Genomic DNA, 19,502 nt, shown 5'->3' with positions numbered 1-19,502 from the left:
CCCCCCCGCCGGTCGGGATCAGTCAGTGCGATCCGAAGCGGGGGAGGGGGGGGGCGGCGGCCGAACAATGTGCGAGAACTGCGCAGACCTGGTGGAGGTGTTAAATGAAAGTAAGTAGCCGCAGCGGCGGCCTGTCTGGGTGCACGGTTTGGGGTCCCCGCGCCGCTCTCCGGCCTTCCTGGGCTGCCGCGGCCTGCGGGAGGCGACGGCCGGGCCAGGCGGCGTGCGGGCCTAGCGCCCCGGGAAGGTGCGCGGTGGCGCGGCCGCCGACGCCGCGGCGCCTCGGGCCCAGCCCAGCCCGGTTACCTGGGCGCCCGAGAAGCGGCCGCCGCGAAGCTCTGGCCGGGCCCGGCCTGAGCACTGTCGGCTGCCGGAAAGTTTCCTTATTACAGGTGTCAATTAACGAAAGCACTAAATGGGCCCCTCGCCTTCTTCGCCCCCTTTGCCCTGCTGGGAAGGCGAGGGGAGGTGGGGTCGGAGGACGATGCTTTCCTCTGCAGTCCAAACCCTCCGGCCGCCCTCTTTGATTTTCAGCGTGCTGCCGAGGCCTCTCTTACCTGCTAATTTTCATTAAACTCCCTGGGAACAGGGTGGTGGTTTTTCCCTCCCTTGGGGGTGTGTGGGTGTATTAAACCCTTCTGCCAGACCTTAAATAGCTGAAAATGAACTGTGATAGTGGTGATTGGAACCTTCATACCTATTTTTAAATAAATTTAATGATGTTTCTTCTTCGTGTACTCTTAATCGTTTTAATGGCAAATTCTGTAAGGTGAGCACTGTATTACAGATACCATCCTGGGATAGTCATGGCCTATCTCCTGGAATGAAAGACTTTTTTCCTTATACTTTTTATTATTAGAGAGGGTACGTTGATATTTTCTGGCCGTTCTTTTTATTTTATTCCCGACTCTGGCAAGATGATATTTCAGCTTAAAGAAATAAGATATATTGCAAGTCAGCTACTGCTGGGCCCAAAGGCCTAGTTGGAAGAGGTGAATTAGATGAAAAGATCAATTTACAAAAACTTGATTGTTGAGAAAATGCTCATTCACTAACAGGTTGTGTGGGTTTGGAATTTGTATTCTATGTGTGATATTTCGACAGACTAATATTTTCGTCAAACTATTTTCTAATACAATTCATTAAAACAATTGACTTATAAAATGTATCATCCTGTTTGTTTGAATTTTACTTTATGTATTTGAATTTCACTTTAATGACCAAAGGCAGTAATAAAAGTAGAAGGGTTCTAGTTTACTTTCAACTCTGTATTTCCTTCCCGACAGGTGGAAGTAGGCTTTTGCACATATTCCAACTATACTTCCTAGTATTTGTGTCATCCTGAATTTTACTAGAATTTTAAGGCTATTTGTGTTTATTTTGAGGTACTTTTATTTTTGGTGCAGGCGGTTTATGATATAAACTTAAGTCCTCAGTACTTATTTCAGTAAACCATATATTGTTTCTCAGATATAAGTTGTGTGATTATGACTTCGTTATTCTCAAATTGGAAAATGAATAGCTTTGCTATCCAATATATGTATTAGGAAAAACTGCTTAATTTTGTTGGTGATTTTAAGATGTTTTAAAAATTTTTAAACATTTTAAAGATTAATTTTAAACATAGTATCTAAAGAAACTTAATCTTTATTATCTTTTGAAAAGAGATGGCATCTTGATCTTAATGAAGGGTCCTATTAAAGATTACCTGGGAAACCCCTGGAACTTTGGTTAGAAGTGCTAAAAAATGCAATGGATTTATGGAGAGTCAGCAATATGGAGAACTGAAATAGAATTTAGCTTTTATTACTTTTAAGTAAATATAGTTAGTTCAACCAGGTTCACAAAATCTGGCCATGCACACTCTAAGAAACCTGTTTTAATGAACAAATAAGGATTTTCTATTTGTTTATAAACCAGTGGTCTCTAAAAATACTTAGTTTCTTAACATTTCCTTTAAGGCTCATTTTAAAAGTTTGCGTTTTAAACACTGATCTCACAGTGATGCTTCCTTTTTTTAAAAAAATTACTTCAGGAATTTTACATGTAGTTTATATCGTGCTACTATGAGTTGCTTTTTTTCTTTTTCTGTAGTTTTAAAATTGTTCTTATTTTCCCTTTGTGTAGTTCCTGTATCCCAAACATAAGACTCTTAAGTCCCCTGAGAGCAGAGGGTATTACTAGGTCTCACCATAGTAATATTTATCCATGGCTCCATGATGGATGGAGCGTGATAATAAGTGTGATGGTTGGAGCTTGGTAAAACTTGTTGAATCGAAGTAGATTTATGTGTTTCTTGTAATCTCACCTGCAGTAATTATCATCTGTCCTTTTTCCTCCCTGTAAGTTGTATAAAGATGAGCATCAATTCAACCTTAATTTAGAAATTTAGAGTTAAATTTCCAAAATAATATGCTCTGAATTCGTCTATCAATACAACTAGGCAAAAGAAGAAATAAAATTATGTGTATTTTTGGGTGCTGTGTTTCAAGTTGATGTTGAAAAAGAATTATTTTAAAAAAACCAAAAACCTATTTCTTGCCAAACTTAACAAACACTGATCAAACTTTGATAAGTCTACCTGGACATGCCAGAAAATGTGTAAGCTAAAAATTTTGTGTTTTAAGTGAAAGGGTTGACATAATATGGATACTATGGCTTTATATCACATGCACAGATTTAATAAGGTAAGAACCTCATGTGGAATGTTTATTTTAAAATCTGACAGAATGTAATGTAGTTAACAGAATAAAAATTGGTAATTTTTATTTGTAACAAAGATTATAAATGGCTTCCTTTTGTCATCAATTTTTGGTGAGAGTATTTATATTACCAGTTATACCTCTAGTCCTGCTGAGACTCTAAAGCTGTAAACTCTCACCATGGAAACATACAGAGGTATACAGACACACAATTTAGCCTACAGGTTAAGGGCTAGCCCATTGAAGTCTGTGGAAGAAAGCTAAGGACCTATAATAAGGATACCCCACCCCTATCCTTTTTTAATAGAGTTTTGGCAGATACCCTGTCAGTTGAAGCTACATTTCAAAATAACATTTGGCTGTTTTTTTTTTTTTTTGAGACAGTCTCACTCTGTTGCCCAGGTGAGTGATGTGGCTTCACATCACTCACAGCAACCTCAAACTCCTGGGCTTGAGTGATCCTCCTGCCTCAGCCTCCCAAGTGGCTGGGATGACAGACACGCACCCCCACACCCAGCTAATTTTTTCTATTTTCAGTAGAGATGGGGTCTCACTGTTACTCAGGCTGGTCTTGAATTCCTGACCTCAAGCTATCCTCCTGCTTCGGCCTCCCAGAGTGCTAGGATTACAGGCACGTACAGGCGTGAGCCACGATCCTGGCCTTGACATTTGGCTTTAATGTTAGAATGACCAATCTCAATAATACCAATATATTTGAGTTTCCATTTTTTTTTTTTTTTTTTTTAAAGAGATGAGGTCTCTCTCTGTCACCCAGGCTGGAATACAGTGGCATGATGATAGCTCAGCCTCAAACTCCTGGGCTCAAGCAGTCCTCCCGCCTCAGCTTGCAGGTAGCTAGGACTATGGATGTGCACTACCACGCCTGGCTAGTTTTGCTTTTTCTGTTTCTTTAATTTTTTTTAGAGATGGGGTCTACCTATGTCACCCAGACTGGTCTCATACTCCTGGCCTCAAGTGATTCTCCCAGCACAGTCTCTAAATTGCTGGGATTACAGGCTTGAGCTGCCACACCTGGCTGTCCATTTTCCTTTTTTAATGCGTCATTTTTAATTAGAAATTTAAAAAGCTTGGATGTATTGAGTGAATGTTGGTACTGTCAGTTTGTGGCATTGCATTCAGTTTAGGGTAAAATTTAAACTTACATACTTATGCTGTTCCTTTGAGTTTGTATAATAGCAACTTTTATAGTTACTTTTGTGAACCAGTTCATTAAGCCCAAAGCATTTCTGGATGTTCATTAGAAGTTGGAGCCCTAAAGTTATGCTTTGGGCCATCACCATAGCAAGCTCACTAATAAATTGAGGTTGTCATTTGCCTTGGTAAGATAAATTTCTCTGAGAGCAGAGTGAAAATGGCTTTAATTTGTACATCAATCCTTAAAGCCATTTATATGTTGTAGATTTTTTTCCGTGTGTTTTTTTTAGTGGATTATAAGTTACCAAATTGTCCAAAATGGATAATTCATTTGAGATAGGCAGGAACAAGTACTAGTCTTGCAATTTTAAATGAAGAAATTGAACTTCAGAAAGGACGAGTAGTTTTCCAAAGATCTTTTGCCATCTGCTTAGTCAAATCTAAGCTAGAACTCAGCTAATCTGGTGTCAGTATTTGCAGAATAATTCTGTTGTTTTATTTTTATTTATTTATTTATTTGAGACAGAGTCTCATTCTCTTGCCTGGGCTAGAGTGCTGTGGTGTCAGCCTAGCTCACAGCAACTTCAAACTCCTGGGCTCAAGTGATCCTCCTACCTCAGCCTCCCGGGTAGCTGGGACTACAGGCCCGCGCCACCATGCCCGGCTAATTTTTTCTGTATATTTTTAGCTATCCAGTTAATTTCTTTCTATTTTTTTTTTTTTTTTTTTGGTAGAGACGGGGTCTCGCTCTTGCTCAGGCTGGTCTCGAACTCCTGACCTCGAGCGATCCTCCCACCTCAGCCTCCCAGAGTGCTAGGATTACAGGCGTGAGCCACTGCGCCCGGCCCGGCTAATTTTTTCTGTATATATTTTTAGTTGTCTGGCTAATTTCTTTCTATTTTTTTTTTTTTTTTTTTAGTAGAGATGGGGTCTCGCTCTTGCTCAGGCTGGTCTCGAACTCCTGACCTCGAGCGATCCTCCCACCTCAGCCTCCCAGAGTGTTAGGATTACAGATGTGAGCCACCATGCCTGGCCTGTTTTATTTTTAAAGCAGAATACTTTATTGAGCAATTCAGCGTTGGGTACTTTCCTGAGCACTTTAAATGTATCTTATTTAATTAGTTCTTGAAGTAGGTACTCTATCAGCCTTTTCAGATAAGAGATAACCAAGGTTTACTGAGTTTACATGACTTGCTTAGGGTCATGTGACTATATTCCATGGGGCCAGGATTTGAACAGGACTTAATCCCAGATCAGGCTAAAAGCCCACGCTATTAACAGTCATGCTGTGCTGTGTAAATTTTATGATCTATTTGTATGGAAAATGTTATTAGTATATTGTTAGGTTGGCAAAGTAAAAAATTTACCAGCAATCCAAATATTTTATAAAGTTATTTATAAACCACAAAGCACTACATATGTGCCGTAGATTAACATGTAGGCTATCTGCATTGTCTCTAATAACTATTGTTAACTAGCTTTAGCACTATATTCATTAAATATGTTAATGTTTTTTGTATGTTTGGTAGTATCTATATATCTATTTTGTAGGTATTTCTTACATGTAGACTGGCATTGTTAAAGATTTTTACATTTTCAGAAAGAGAACGTAAAAAACTCTACAGTAATGACTTGACCAGTGTGTGACAGACCATAGCCAAATGGTCTGTGCTACTTTTCTCTTTTTCACTGATTTTCACTTTTTCCTCTGGATGATAAGGTTGTGTATTCTCATTGTAGGTGAATTGAAAACTATCCAAGTTTAATCACTCATAATCTAACTGCCCAGTGATGACTCCTGTTGATACTTTGAAATATTTTCCATCTTTTTTGTACACATTTAAAATTGAATGAGATATATGTAGTTTAATATCTAGCTTGTTTCATCTAACATTATGCTTGATCATTTCCTTTATTAACTTTTTTGAAAACATGTTTTTGTTTGTATAATGTTCCATTTTATATAAAATTGAATATTTCCCTGTTGTGTGTTTCTGCTTCTCCCATATTGTGAATAATAATGCTACAAATGAACATCCTTGTTCATATATATTTTTATTACATCCCTGGTTCTTTGAGATAGATGCTTAAAGTGTGTTTACTGTGTCAAAAAAATATAAACAGTTTTCAGTCTCTTCATTGTCTCTTTGCTTTCCAGAAAGGATTTCCATTCTCTCAGCCCTGTCTGTACAACTTGGACACTATCTTATGCTGAATATTATCCATTAAAAGGTGTTATTTTAGCTGGCATGGCGACATGTGTCTGTAGTCCCAGCTACTCAGGAGACTGAGGCAGGAGGAATCATTTGAGCCCAGGAATTTGAGGCCACTCTGAGCAACATAGCAAGGTCCCTTCTCTTTAAAAAAAAAAAAAAAAAAAAGTTATTTTGGCAAAAAATGTAATAACCAATTACTAGTAAGTTTAACCATTCATATTTTTATTGGCTATTTGCAATTCTTATTTAATAAATTGTTCTTTTTCCACGTCTCAGGTTTTAATGTTTTTTCTTATTAACTTACAAGAGCTGTTCATTTACTAAGTGTATTAACTTTCAGTCATATTCTCCACGTAGATTTTTTTTCTGGTTTTCTGTTTGCCTTTTTATTTTGGTGTTTTCAATTACAGGTTTAAAAAACTTCTAATATTATGTACCTTTCACAGCTGTCTGTCAGAAACACAGTATATGATTATCGTATTACCTTGTTACTTGGTTAAATTGTCAAAGCTCTATATTACCTGAAGAATAAAGTCCTAACTCTTTAGCCTGGCATATATACCATAGGGCAGTTGGGTCCAAACTTACCTTCTACACCCATTTCTCACTCTTCTGGCGAGGCTTTCTCAAATTTCTTCCAGCCTCTCTTCAAATGGCTTATACCTTTTTTTTCTTTTTTTTGGAGAGACAGGGTCTCACTCTGTTGCCCAGGCTGGAGTGCAGTGGCCAGATCATAACTCACTATAACCTTGAACTCCTGGGCTCAAGCGATCCTCCTTCCTTGGCCTCTCAGAGTGCTGAGATTACAGGCCTGAGCCACCATGCCTGCTTGTTCCATTTATACCCTGTAGTTAGAATATCTGCTTATGTTATTCTTATGTTATAGCCTCTCTCCTTTTTTTTTTTTAAATGAATATCAACCTCTATTGCTGGATGGTGAGATCCTGAAAGTTAGGGGTCATGTTTTATTCTTGCTTTTCTTGGTCTTACCTAATATAGTGTCTTTTAGAGAGTAGGTACTTAGTAAACATTTTAGTTAATGAAAAGTTGTGTCATAGAAGAATGTAATTGCCTATGTAAATGAGTGTTCTTGGGCCTATAGATAAGTAGTGATTTAGAAGTGAGTGTTTTGGAATGAAACAGGCTACAACTGCAGATTGTATCATATATATTGGTTTTTATCACCTTATTCATATATGCTTGTAAAAAATATCCACCCTGGTCAATTATGATCTAAATTATAATACTAGGCAATGCAAAACAGCAAATATTAGTTATTTCCCTATAGGTGGTGAGATTTGGGTCTATGGAATGTAATTTGCTTAAGTGACTTTTATTTTGGGCTTTATATACACCAGGAAAATAATTGGACTTTTTGCCTTTTAATGTGATTAACACCTGTTAATGTTATGTTTCTCTCAAATTCCATAGAAATGAAAAATAATCTCCAATGTAGGTTACTCAGTTCATTGAGAATTGATGTAGTATAAACCTGGCCTTCTCTTGCACTTTCCTTACTGTAGCAGAAGACAGATTTCCCTTCTTGGCCTGGCCATAGCTGCTTCTAGAGAACCTATCTTGCTTACATCCCTTGGAAGACCTTACTCCCAGCCATTGCTTGGTGGGCTGCTGTTGATCAATCAGATTTTTCCTGTTAGAATATTTGAACTAAAGAGCCAGTTAGCTCTGAGCAGCTGACCTAGAGTGAGTTCTTTGGCAAGCTGATGTAGGGGAGCAGCAACATTAAGCAAGTGAAAGAGACTGTTTGAAGAGAGAATTGGAGCAGATTTGTGGAAACAGTTGACATCAAAGCTCCATAAAGAGATGGAAGAGAATACATTGATGGCTTTCCATTACTGAAGATGGTACTCCTTTTGAGCTGTTTTATGCATACCATTTGAGTTAGAGTTTTGATTCCAAAATTGCCTCTTGATGAGCTCTCTTTTATTGGAGGTTTGGTGTAATTTTTAGCTGTGAGCACTTCCTTATAATCTTGATTAGGTTCTTGGAATATGTTGGGCAGGTGTCATCTGTAGTGTATGGTGACAGGAGAAAACTTAAGAACTCCTATCATTGACCTCTCTACCAGGGTGATTAGTCTTTTTTCCAGTGAATGAAAGTAGCTTTGTAGGTTCTCATTTTAAAAAGGGTACCTGCCTTTTTTGTTTTTAGAAAAAAGTCAGGTAGTAAAATGGTAAGAAAATTAGGAGAGTCTGAATTCTACATGCTAAAGAAATCATTCATGTTTTGGTAAAACATCTTTTCTGTCATTCTTTTCTCTCTTTCCTCCCACACTTTATTTTCTGTAAATAAACAAATGACTTTGCATATTACTCTGTATTTTTATTAGTAAGATGTAGGCATCTTTCCATGTCAGTGCGTACATGCATTATGATTGTTAATAGCTTTCCTTCAGTATAATTTTCCATTATTTGGTCATACTATAACTTAAACAGTCCTCTACTGGGAGACATTTGGGTTGTAGTTGTCTGATTATCACCTTGAATAAAGTCTGTGAAGTCAGATTGTTGAGTAGCTCATATGGCATATCTGGAAGGAAATCTGTCTAATAAGATAAAATTTTAAAAATAATCAGTGGTGTGTAGCTGAAAAATAAAAAATAAAATTTTAAAACCATGTCCTCAAAACATTAGAGCATCAGTATGTAGGCTTTATAGTTTTGTGGGTTTGTTTTTTTGTTTTGTTTTCAGACAGGGTCTTTCTCTGTTGCTAGAATGCAGTGGTGTCAGCTCACAGCAACCTCAAACTCCTGGGCTCAAGTGATCGTCCTGCCTCAGCCTCCTGAGTAGCTGGGACTACAGTTGTGCACCACCACACCTGGCTAATTTTTAAGATTTTTTTGTAGACACTGGGTTTTGCTGTGTTGCTCAGGCTGAGCCTCTGGCCTCAAGTGATCCTCCCACGTTGGCCTCCCAATATGTGCTTTGTGGTTTTAAAGTGTTTATTTTTACTCCTAGGTCTATGGGATCTAAAAACATAAGAGTACAATGTACTGGTTATAAATTACCATAAAACAAAACAGGGAGGTACTTTTATTTTAGTAACTTTGTATTTTTTTCCATTTTTTCTCTTTCTCGCGCTTTTTTTTTTTTTTTTAAAGAGAGGGCGCCTTGTTCTGTCACCTAGGCTGGAGTACAGTGGTGAGTTCATAGCTCACTGTGACCTTGAAATCCTGGGCTTAAGCTATCTTCCTGCCTCAGCCTCCCAAGTAGCTGGGACTATAGGCGCATACCACCATACCACCACACCTGGCTAATTTTTTTTTTTTTTTTTTTTTGAGACAGAGTCTGGTTCTGTTGCCCGGGCTAGAGTGCTGTGGCTTCAGCCTAGCTCACAGCAACCTCCAACTCCTGGGCTCAAGCGATCCTCCTGCCTCAGCCTCCCGAGTGGCTGGGACTACAGGCATGTGCCACCATGCCCGGCTAATTTTTGCTATATATATATTTTTAGTTGTCCAGATAATTTCTTTCTATTTTTAGTAGAGACGGGCTCTCGCTCCTGCTCAGGCTGGTCTCGAACTCCTGACCTTGAGCGATCCACCAGCCTTGGCCTCCCAGAGTGCTAGGATTACAGGTGTGAGCCACCACGCCTGGCCTAATTTTTAAACATTTTTTTATTTTGTGGAAACAGCGTCTCTCTATGTTGTCCAGGATGGTTTCGAACTCCTGGCCTCAAGCAGTCCTCCTGCCTCAGCCTTCCAGAGTGCTGGGATTGCAGGCATGAGCCACTGTGCCTGGGTCCCATCTGTATTTTTTTTTAAGAACTTTTTTGTTTCTGTTTTTTCATTTATTTTTTATTTGTATATATTCATGGGGTACAAGTGCAATTTGGCTACATTGATATTATTATGTTGTGTTGAAGTCAGGGCCTCCTTCTGTGCATCCGTCACTGGAGCAGTACACATTCTACCAACCCAGCCATCATCCAGTCTCCTCTCACCTTTTCAGTCTTCTGATTCTCCATTGTCCATCATTCCATACTCTGCTTCCATGGGTACATACATGTTATTTAGCTCCCACTTACAAATGAGAACATGCGATATTTGTCTTTCAGTGTCTGAGTTGTCTCACTTTAGATAGGCTTCAGTTCCATCCATGTTGCTGCAAAAGACAGGATTTCATTCTTTTCTATGGCTGAAATAGTATTGCATTGTGTATATATACCACATTTTCTTTATCCAGTCCTTTGTTGAAGGACACTTAGGTTGATTCTGTATCTTTGCTATTGTGAATAGTGCTTCAGTAAACATACAAGTGCAGGTATCTTTTTTATGTCTTGATTTCTTTTGCTTTGTGTGGATACCCCGTAGTGGGATTGCTGGATCATATGGTAGTTCTATTTTTAGTTCTTTGCAAAATCTCCATACTGTTTTCCATAGAGGTTGCGCTAATTTACATTCCCACTAATAGTGTCTAAGAGTTCCCTTTTCTGGGCATCCTCACGAACATCTGTTATTTTTCCTTTTTAGTAACAACCATTCTGATTGGTATAAGATGATATCTCATTTTAATTTGCATTTCTCTGATTAATGATGTTGAACATTTTTTCATATGCTTGTTAGCCATTTGTCTTCTTTTGAAAAATCTCTATTCATGTCCTTAGCCCTCTTTTTAATGGGGTTATTTGTGTTTTTTTCGTTGTTGTTGTTCGAGTTGAGTTCCTTATAAATTCTGGAAATTAGTCCTGTGTTGGATGTATAATTTGCATATATTTTCTCCCATTCTGCAGGTTGTTCACTGTGTTCATTATTTCGTTTGCTGTACAGAAGCCTTGTAGTTTAATTTGGGAGGCTGAGGCGGGAGGATCGCTTGAGGCCAGGATTTCGAGACCAGCCTGGGCAGCATAGAGAATTAAGTTCCATTTGTCTGTTTCTGTTTCTGTTGCCTGTGCTTTTAAGGTCTTAGTCATGAATTCCTTGGCTAGATCAATGTCCGGAAGAGTTTTCCCTAGGTTTTCTTCTAGTATTCTTATAGTTTCAGGTCTTCCATTCAAGTCTTTAATCCATCTTGAATGATTTTGTATATGGTGAGAGATAGGGGTCCAGTTTCATTCTTTTGTGTACAGCAATCTAATTTTCCCAGCACTGTTTATTGAAAAGAGTGACCTTTCCCCAGTGTATGTTCTTGTTGACTTTGTCAAAGATCAGTAAGTATGTGGCTTTATTTCTGGGTTCTCTATTCTGTTCCATTGATCTACATGTCTATTTTTATACCAGTAATCATGCTGTTTTGGTTACTATAGCCTTGTAGTATAATTTGAAGTCTGGCAGTATAATGCCTCCAGCTTTGTTCTTTTTGCTCAAGATTGCTTTGGCTATTGCTCTTTTTTGGTTCCATGTGAACTTTAGAATTGTTTCTTCTAATTATCTGAAAAATGACATTGGTATTTTGATGGGGATTGCATTGAAGCTGTAGAACGCTTTGGGCAGTGTGGTCATTTTAATGACATTAATTCTTCTGATCCATGAGCATGGGATGTTTTTCTATTTGTATCATCTACAATTTCTTTCACCAGTATTTTGTAATTTTCCTTGTAGAGATCATTTACCTCCTTGGTTAAATCTATTCGTAGGTATTTTATTTATTTATTTATTTTTGTAGCTGTTGTAAATGGGATTGCCTTCTTGTTTGTTTCTCTTCTAGATCATTACTGGTTTGTAGAAATGTACTGATTTCTGTATGTTGATTTTGTATCATCAGACTTTACTGAATTCATTTATCAAATCTAAGAGTTTTTTGGTGGAGTGTTTAGGGTTTTCTAGATATAAGATCATATCATCAGCAAACAGGGAGACTTTGACTTCCTCTTTTCCAATTTGGATGCCTTTTTTTTCCGTGCCTGATTGCTCTGGCAAGGACTTCCTCTATTAACTTTGATTTCAGACTCATGAACCATTTTCTGATTGTTAAGAAAGGCTCATTAACCAACTAGGAATGTAGAGGAGTAAGAGCACTAAAGCTCAGAATAAATTGAGACAAGAAAAATGCTTCAGACAATAGGGCTTTCGAAGTAAGAAGATAAATACAGTTATGTGTTGCTTAACACTGGGGATACCTCCTGAGAAATGTATCCTTAGGTGATGTCATTGTTGTGTGAACATCCTTACACAAACATAGATGGTGTAGCCCACTACATACCTAAGCTATATGGTATAGTCTATCACTCCCAGGCTGCAAACCTATATAGCATGTTACTGTACTGAATACCATAGGCAGTTGTAACACAGTGGTAGAGGAATAGTATCTAAACATAGAAAGGAGGCTGGGAGCGGTGGCTCACGCCTGTAATCCTAGCACTCTGGGAGGCTGAGGCGGTAGGATTGCTTGAGCTCTGGAGTTTGAGACCAGCCTGAGCAAGAGCGAGACCTGTCTCTACGAAAAATAAAAATAAATTAGATGAGCAACTAAAAATAGAAAAAAAAATTAGCCAGGTGTGGTGGCACGCATCTATAGTCCCAGCTACTCGGGAGGCTGAGGCAGGAGGGTTGCTTGAGCCCAGGAGTTTGAGGTTGCTGTGAGCTAGGCTGATGCCACGGCACTCTAGCCTGGGCAACGTGCCTGGGCAACGGAGTGAGATTCTGTCTCAAAACAAACAAACAAACAAACAAAAAACAGAAAAGGTACAGTAAAAATATTGTAATCCTGCAGTCCCCAACCTCCAGTTGCAGAGCGCCCTCTCTTCCAAAATTGTCTTCCATGAAACTTAGGAAGGGGTGGGGGGTAGAGAGGGCACAGCGGGAAGTGAGTTGCAGGCAAGGTATTTACAACTGCTCCCTATCTCTTGCATCACCACCTGAGCGCCACACTGGCCCCTCCCCCCACCATCTGTGGAAAAATTGTCTTGGTGCCAAAAAGGTTGGGGACTGCTGCTAAGGGGAGTTCGTAAACTAGCAAGATAAACCATATATGAAGGAATCTAACCTTCAGATTGGTGAGGAAATAATGAGGGATTGCAAGTGGTATTTTATTAATAAAATCTCCAAGTCTGGGCAGATTATATCCAGTGAAGGTGATAGAGTTTATTGTCATGTATGATTTTGAAGTTTTTAGTTGTTAAGTTTTCAAAAGAGCAGAAATTGGCCAATATTGTCTAAGGTTGGTTTTTTTCCCCCTCATTTGGGAACTACAAGAAAAATTTGCCACTATTAAATGTCACTTAGGAAAGAACACAAGGTTAGTAAAGGATCATAATGGAACTAATAAGTAACTTCACAAGTTACACCAATCTCATTTTCTTCTCTGATCTAAGAAGCAATGTGGCAAAACATTGGATCAAAGAAGAAAATGAGATTGGAATCACCACTGTAGATATGACATTTTTATTATATCAAGATGCTTGACAGAATCTGGTGCTATCCTTGTGGGAAAATGAAACTAAAAAAAAAAAATCAACCTGGAGGGATATGACTGGTGGCAAGCAAGCCATGAGATCTTGTCCTTCTTTCCTCCTCAAGATTTTCATTAATGGTCATGGTTTAGGTATGGTTTTTTTTTTTTTTTTTGGAGACAGTCTCACTCTCTTGCCCTGGCTAGAATGTAGTGGCGCCATCATAACTCACTGCAACCTCGAACTCCTGGGCTCAAGCAATCCTCCTGTTTTAGCCTCCTATAGACGCATGCCACCAGGCCCAGCTAATTTTTTCTATTTTTAGTACACACAGGGTCTCGCTCTTGCTCAGGCTGGTCTTGAACTCCTGACCTCAAGCGATCCTCCCACTTTGGCCTCCCAGAGTGTTAGGATTACAGGCATGAGCAACCATACTTGGCCTATAAACTGTTTCTTAGAATGGGATTGTCCCTATTTCAAGGGAATGAGGGGGGCTGAAAACCTCTTTCCTTGTTTCAAAATTAAAAGCTCTGCAGGTGTGGTGGCTCATACCTGTAATCCCAGCACTTTGGGAGGCTGACGCAGGGGGATCGCTTGAGGCCAGGAGTTTGAGACCAGCCTGTATAACACAGAGAGACCTTGTCTCTACAAAAAATAAAAAATATTAACTGGGTGTGTGGTGCTGTGTGCCTATAGTCCCAGCTACTTGGGAAGCTGAGGTGGGAGTATCTATCACTTGAACCCAGGAGTTCGAGGTTACAGCAGGCTATGACTGTGCCACTACACTCCAGCCTGTGTGACAGAGTAAGACCCTGTCTCTAAAAAAAAAGAAACAAAAGTATAAAAAACAGAAGCTCACTTTTACCTATTTTATAAATTGGAGTTCTATGTAGGATTATTTTTGAAGAGAAAAGCATATAACAGTAGTTCCCCCTTATCTAAGGGGGTTACGTTCATTCCAAGATCTCCAGTGGATACCTGAAACTGCAGACAGTAGTGAACCCTATACACACTATATTTTTTTCCTTATTATTTTGAGAAATTTCGCCTTTTCATTTACAGGAAGCTTCTCTTTGGCATATCTGAATTGCCAGCATCAGTATTCCTGTGCTTTTGGGACATTATTAAGTAAAATAATGGTTACTTGAACAAAAGCACTGCAATACTTTGGCAGTTGATCTGATAACCAGGATAGCTATTAAGTGACTAATGGGTGGGCAGCATATACAGTGTGGCTATACTGGACAAAGAGCTGATTCACGTCCCATGTTGGATGGCACAAGATTTCATCACACTACTCAGAACAGCATACAATTTAAAACTTATGAATTGTTTTGGACTGTGGTTGACTGTAGGTTAATGAAGCCACAGAAAGCAAAACTGAGGATGAGGGGAGGGGAAGACTATTGTAGTTGACTTATAAATAAGCTCGAAAACCCTATCTCAAAACAAACAAAAAAAGATCTTACTCTGTCACTCAGGGTGATATGCAGTGGCACAATCATAGCTCACTGTAACCTCAAACTCCTGGGCTCAAACAATCGTCCCGCCTCAACTTCCCTAGTAGGGGTGACTACAGGTGTGCACCACCATGCCTAGGTAATTTTTAAAAATTTTTTGTAGAGATGAGGTCTCTCTGTGTTGTCCAGGCTGGTCTCGAACTCCTGGGCTCACGTGATCCTCCTTCCTCAGCCTCCCAAAATGCTGGAATTACAGGTGTGAGCCACTACGCCTGGCCTCTCATATCCCTGTGTATCTGAGTATGGAATGTAATGGCAGCCTACTTTTAGTCTTTTGAATATGACACATATTTAACTAGTGTTTTTCTGTTAAAAAAAAGAAAAAGTTATTCAAATATCCTTGAGTTAGAAATCTGGGTCATGTCCTGAGTTAAGAGATAAAATTTTTTTTTGAGTTCTGATTGTCAGTTGCCCTCTAGAAAGGTTGTATTAATTTATATCCCAATGGTAGTATATGAGAGTGCCTTGGTTTTTTGTTTTTTGTGTTTTTTTGGCATTAGAGAGTATGTTTTTAGAAATCCGTATGGCAGGGGGAAAAGAATACATTCACTATCCTAAACTGCAAGGAGTATTGCATTATTTGTATTGATGTATTTGGTTCCTGAATTTTAATAGTGAATAATCTTTGTTATTTAGAAATCTTTGTTATTTAGGTTTTTCCCACTCTGAGATCAGATATTCAGTTAAATCTTTTTCTAGCTTTTATGAATTTGGTAAATTTAACTTTTTATCCATCTGGAATTTTTTTTGGTGTAAAATATGAAGTGGGATGTAACATTAATTTTTCTAAACTTTACTCAATGGTCTTAGCATATCTGAATAATTCCTCTTCTTTCCATTGATTTGAAATGCCACCTCTGTCTTGTATAAAATTTATGAGTATATTCCTAGAGATCTATTTTTAAGCTTTTTATTTAATTCATCATCTGGTTTTAATTTAGTCACTTTATAATTTTTCTTAGTTCCTGTTGCTGTTAAACCAAATAGCTAGTGAAAAGTTATTTATTCCTTAAGATGAAACCTTAGAATTCTTTTTTTCCTCCACCTCCCCTCCAATTCTATTAGAATTTTTATTTCGTTGAAATTGCCTTATGTTTATAAATGGAGCAAGAATTGACATTTTACAGTATTGCTGCTGCTTCTTCAGGAAGCATACTGTATTTTTCCATTTTTATATAATATCTATGTTTCCTCCTGAAGTTTTGTGATATTTTTTTCCTCATATAGGTTCTGCATATTTCTTCTATTTTTTTTAGGTATTTTTGTTTCCTGTTCCTACTATAAATGAGATCTTCACATTATTATTTATTTTTTTGTAACAGCTATGTCGAACTATAATTCACATACCTTACACCCCCATTTAAGGTATACAACTTAGTGCCTTCCATTATATTCAGAGTTGTGCAGCTATCTCCACAGTCAATTCATCACCTCAGGAGGAAACCACACAGTCTCCCTAAACTACTTCCCATCCCCCTGTCCCCAAGCAACTACCAGTCTACTTTCTGTATGTATTTGCGTATTCTGAACCTTTCATATAAATCTGTGGTCCCCAGTCCGCGGGCTGCAGACTGGTATTTGTCCGTGGCCTATTAAGGAACTGGGCTGCACAGCAGGAGGTGAGCAGTGGGCAAGTGAGCTTCATCTGAATTTACAGCTGCTCCCCATCCCCTGCATCACTGCCTGAGCTCCACCTCTCCCAACCCCGTCTGTGGAAAAATTGTCTTCCATGAAACCCATCCCTGGTGCTAAAAAGGTTGGGGACTGCTGATAAATGAAATAACAATATATCGTCTCCTGTAATTGGTTTCTTTCACTTAGCATAGTGCTTTCAGGGTTCATCGATGTTGTGGCACATGTCAGTACTTCATTCTTTTTTATGACCGAATAATATTCCTTGGCCATAAGGCCGGGTGCGGTGGCTCACGCCTGTAATCCCAGCACTCTGGGAGGCCGAGGTGGGAGGATTGCTTGAGCTCAGGAGTTTGAGACCAGCCTGGGCAAGAGCGAGACCCCATCTCTACTATAAATAGAAAGAAATTAGCCAAACAACTAAAAATAGAAAAAATTAGCCAGGCACGGTGGTGCGTGCCTGTAGTCCCAGCTACTCAGGAGGCTGAGGCAGGAGGATCACTTGAGCCCAGGAGTTTGAGGTTACTGTGAGCTAGGCTGATGCCACGGCACTCTAGCCCAGGCAACAGAGTGACTCTGTCTCAAAAAAAAAAAAAATTCCTTGGCCATAAAAAAGGGATAACCATGTAAAAGGGATAATCACATTTTATATGTGCCCACAGCTGATGGGCATTTGAGTTGTTTTCCACCTATGGCTGTTTTCAGTAATGCTTGTTTGAATATTTGTGTACAAGTTTTTCTGTGGACCTGTGTTTTCATTTTTCTAGGGTACATGTCTATAATAGTGTAATTACTAGGTCAAATGGTAACTCAGTTTAACACATTGCCACACTAGAAAAAAATTTTTTTTCCCTGGGGCCGTGCTGTTTTATTATGAAAATAGAATAAAAACTTTGAAAACAAAATGATCCTTTCTAATTTAATGAAAAAATTTATTTTTTATTGTTCTGTTCATGAGTTGTATACAACTTGAAAAATAGTTCATGTGGCTCCCAAGGTGAAGAAACTTGTGAATTACATATGCTTCATGAAGCCCTGGGCTCTAAACTAGCATAAGGTAAATACAACTCACATGGCAGTTAATGTGTGTGTTCACTTTCTGAGGAGCTGCCAGACTGTCTTTTAAAAATACTGCACTATTTTGTATTCCTGTCCCTCGTACAAGGGTTCTAATTTCTTATCCTCACCAACACTTGTTATTATCTTGCCTTTTAAAATTGCATCTATCCAGGCCAGGTGTGGTGTCTCATGCCTGTAATCCTAGCACTCTGGGAGGCCAAGGCGGAAGGATAGCTTGAGCTCAGGAGTTTGAGAGAGTGGCCTGAGCAAGAGTGAGACCCCGTCTCTACTAAAAATAGAAAAAATTAGCTGGGTGCAGTGGCATGCACCTTAGTTCCAGCTACTTGGAAGCCTAAAGCAGGAGGATCGCTTGAGCCCAGGAGTTCAAGGTTGCTGTGAGCTTGGCTGACGCCATGGCACTCTAGCCCGGGCAATAGAGTGAGACTGTTGTATCAAAAAAAAAAAAAAAAAAATCAAAATTACATCCATCCTAGTGTATAGTGGTTTTGATTTTGCATTTCTCTGATGAATCATGGTGATGAACATCTTTTCATGTGCTTGTCGTTTGTGTATCGTCTGGAGAAATACCTATTTAGATCCTTTGCCCACTATTGGATTGTCTTTTTATTACTGAGTTGTAAGAGTTTTTTATATATTCTAGATAAAAGTCCATTGTCAAATATATGATTTACAAATATATTCTCTCATGCCATGGGTTGTCTTTTTACTTTCTTGATAATGTCCTTTGAAGCACAAAAGTTAATATTGATGAAGTTCAATTTCTCTTTTGTTGCTTGTACTTTTGGTGTCATATCTGAAAATCTGTTGCCAAATCCAAGGTCATGAAAATTTACCGCTATCTTTTAAGAGTTTTGATAGTTTGACTCTTAAATTTAGGTCTTTGATCCATTTTGGGTTAAGTTTTATATATCATATGAGGAAATGATACAACTTCATTCTTGTGCATGAGACTATTTGGTTATCCCAGCACCATTTTTACAAAAGACTGCTTTCCCCCATTGAATGGTCTTGGCAGCCTTTTTGAAAATCATTTGAGGCTTGGGCATGGTGGCTCACTCCTGTAATCCCAGCACTCTGGGAGACTTGAGTCGGGGATCAGTTGAGGCCAGGAGTTTGAGACCAGTGTGGACAATATAGTGAGACCCCTATCTCTACCAAAAAAAAATCAATTGGCCATAGATACGTAGGTTTATTTTTGGACTCTCAATTCTGTTTGATTGATCTATATGTCTATCCTTATGTCAGTACTACACCGTGTTCATTACTGTAGCTTTGTAGTGAAGTTGGAAGTTGGAAAATGTCAGTTTCCTTTGTCCTTTTTCAAAATTATTTTGAGTATTCTGGGTCCCTTGAGTTTCCACATGAATTTTAGGATCAGCTTGTCAGTTTCTACAAAGAAGCCAGCTAGAATTCTGACACAGATGGTGGTGAATCTGTATATCAAGTTGAAGAATATTATCATCTTAACAATGTTAAGTCTGATCCATGAACATAGGGTATCTTTCCATTTATTTAAGTTGTCTCTAACAGTTTCAACTATATTTTGTATTTAATGGAGTATAAGTTTTACACTTATTATTAAATATATTCCTAAGAGTTCTTTTTTTCCCCTATAATTTAAAAAATTTTTTTGTAGAGATGGGGTCTTGCTCCTTTCTTGGCCTCCCAAAGTGTTGGGATTACAGGTGTGAGCTACCATTCCCGGGCAGAATTTTATTCTTTCTGCTGCTATTGTAAATGAAATTGTTTTCCAAATTTGACTTTTGGATTGTTCATTGCTAATGTGTGGACATGCAGTTGACTTTGTATATTCATCTTGTATCCTGCAACTTTGTTGAACTCATTCTTTT

General features: G+C 38.6%; 1 protein-coding gene across 1 annotated transcript in view; it reads left to right on the top strand.

The window, feature by feature from the left end:
- Nucleotides 1-47: 47 nt before the first annotated feature.
- Nucleotides 48-19,502, top strand: part of USP34 (ubiquitin specific peptidase 34) — a 245,992-nt gene continuing 226,537 nt past the window's right edge. Inside the window, exon 1 of the mRNA XM_012639191.1 lies at nt 48-110. Within this exon, the coding sequence (XP_012494645.1) occupies nt 68-110 (43 nt within the window). The 5' untranslated portion in view covers nt 48-67. The remainder of the gene's footprint in view (nt 111-19,502) is intronic.

This window comes from Propithecus coquereli, unplaced genomic scaffold, assembly GCF_000956105.1.
Source record: "Propithecus coquereli isolate 6110/MARCELLA unplaced genomic scaffold, Pcoq_1.0 Scaffold138, whole genome shotgun sequence".
Classification (NCBI taxonomy): Eukaryota; Metazoa; Chordata; class Mammalia; order Primates; family Indriidae; genus Propithecus; species Propithecus coquereli.
This window is presented reverse-complemented; position numbering and strand designations above follow the sequence as displayed.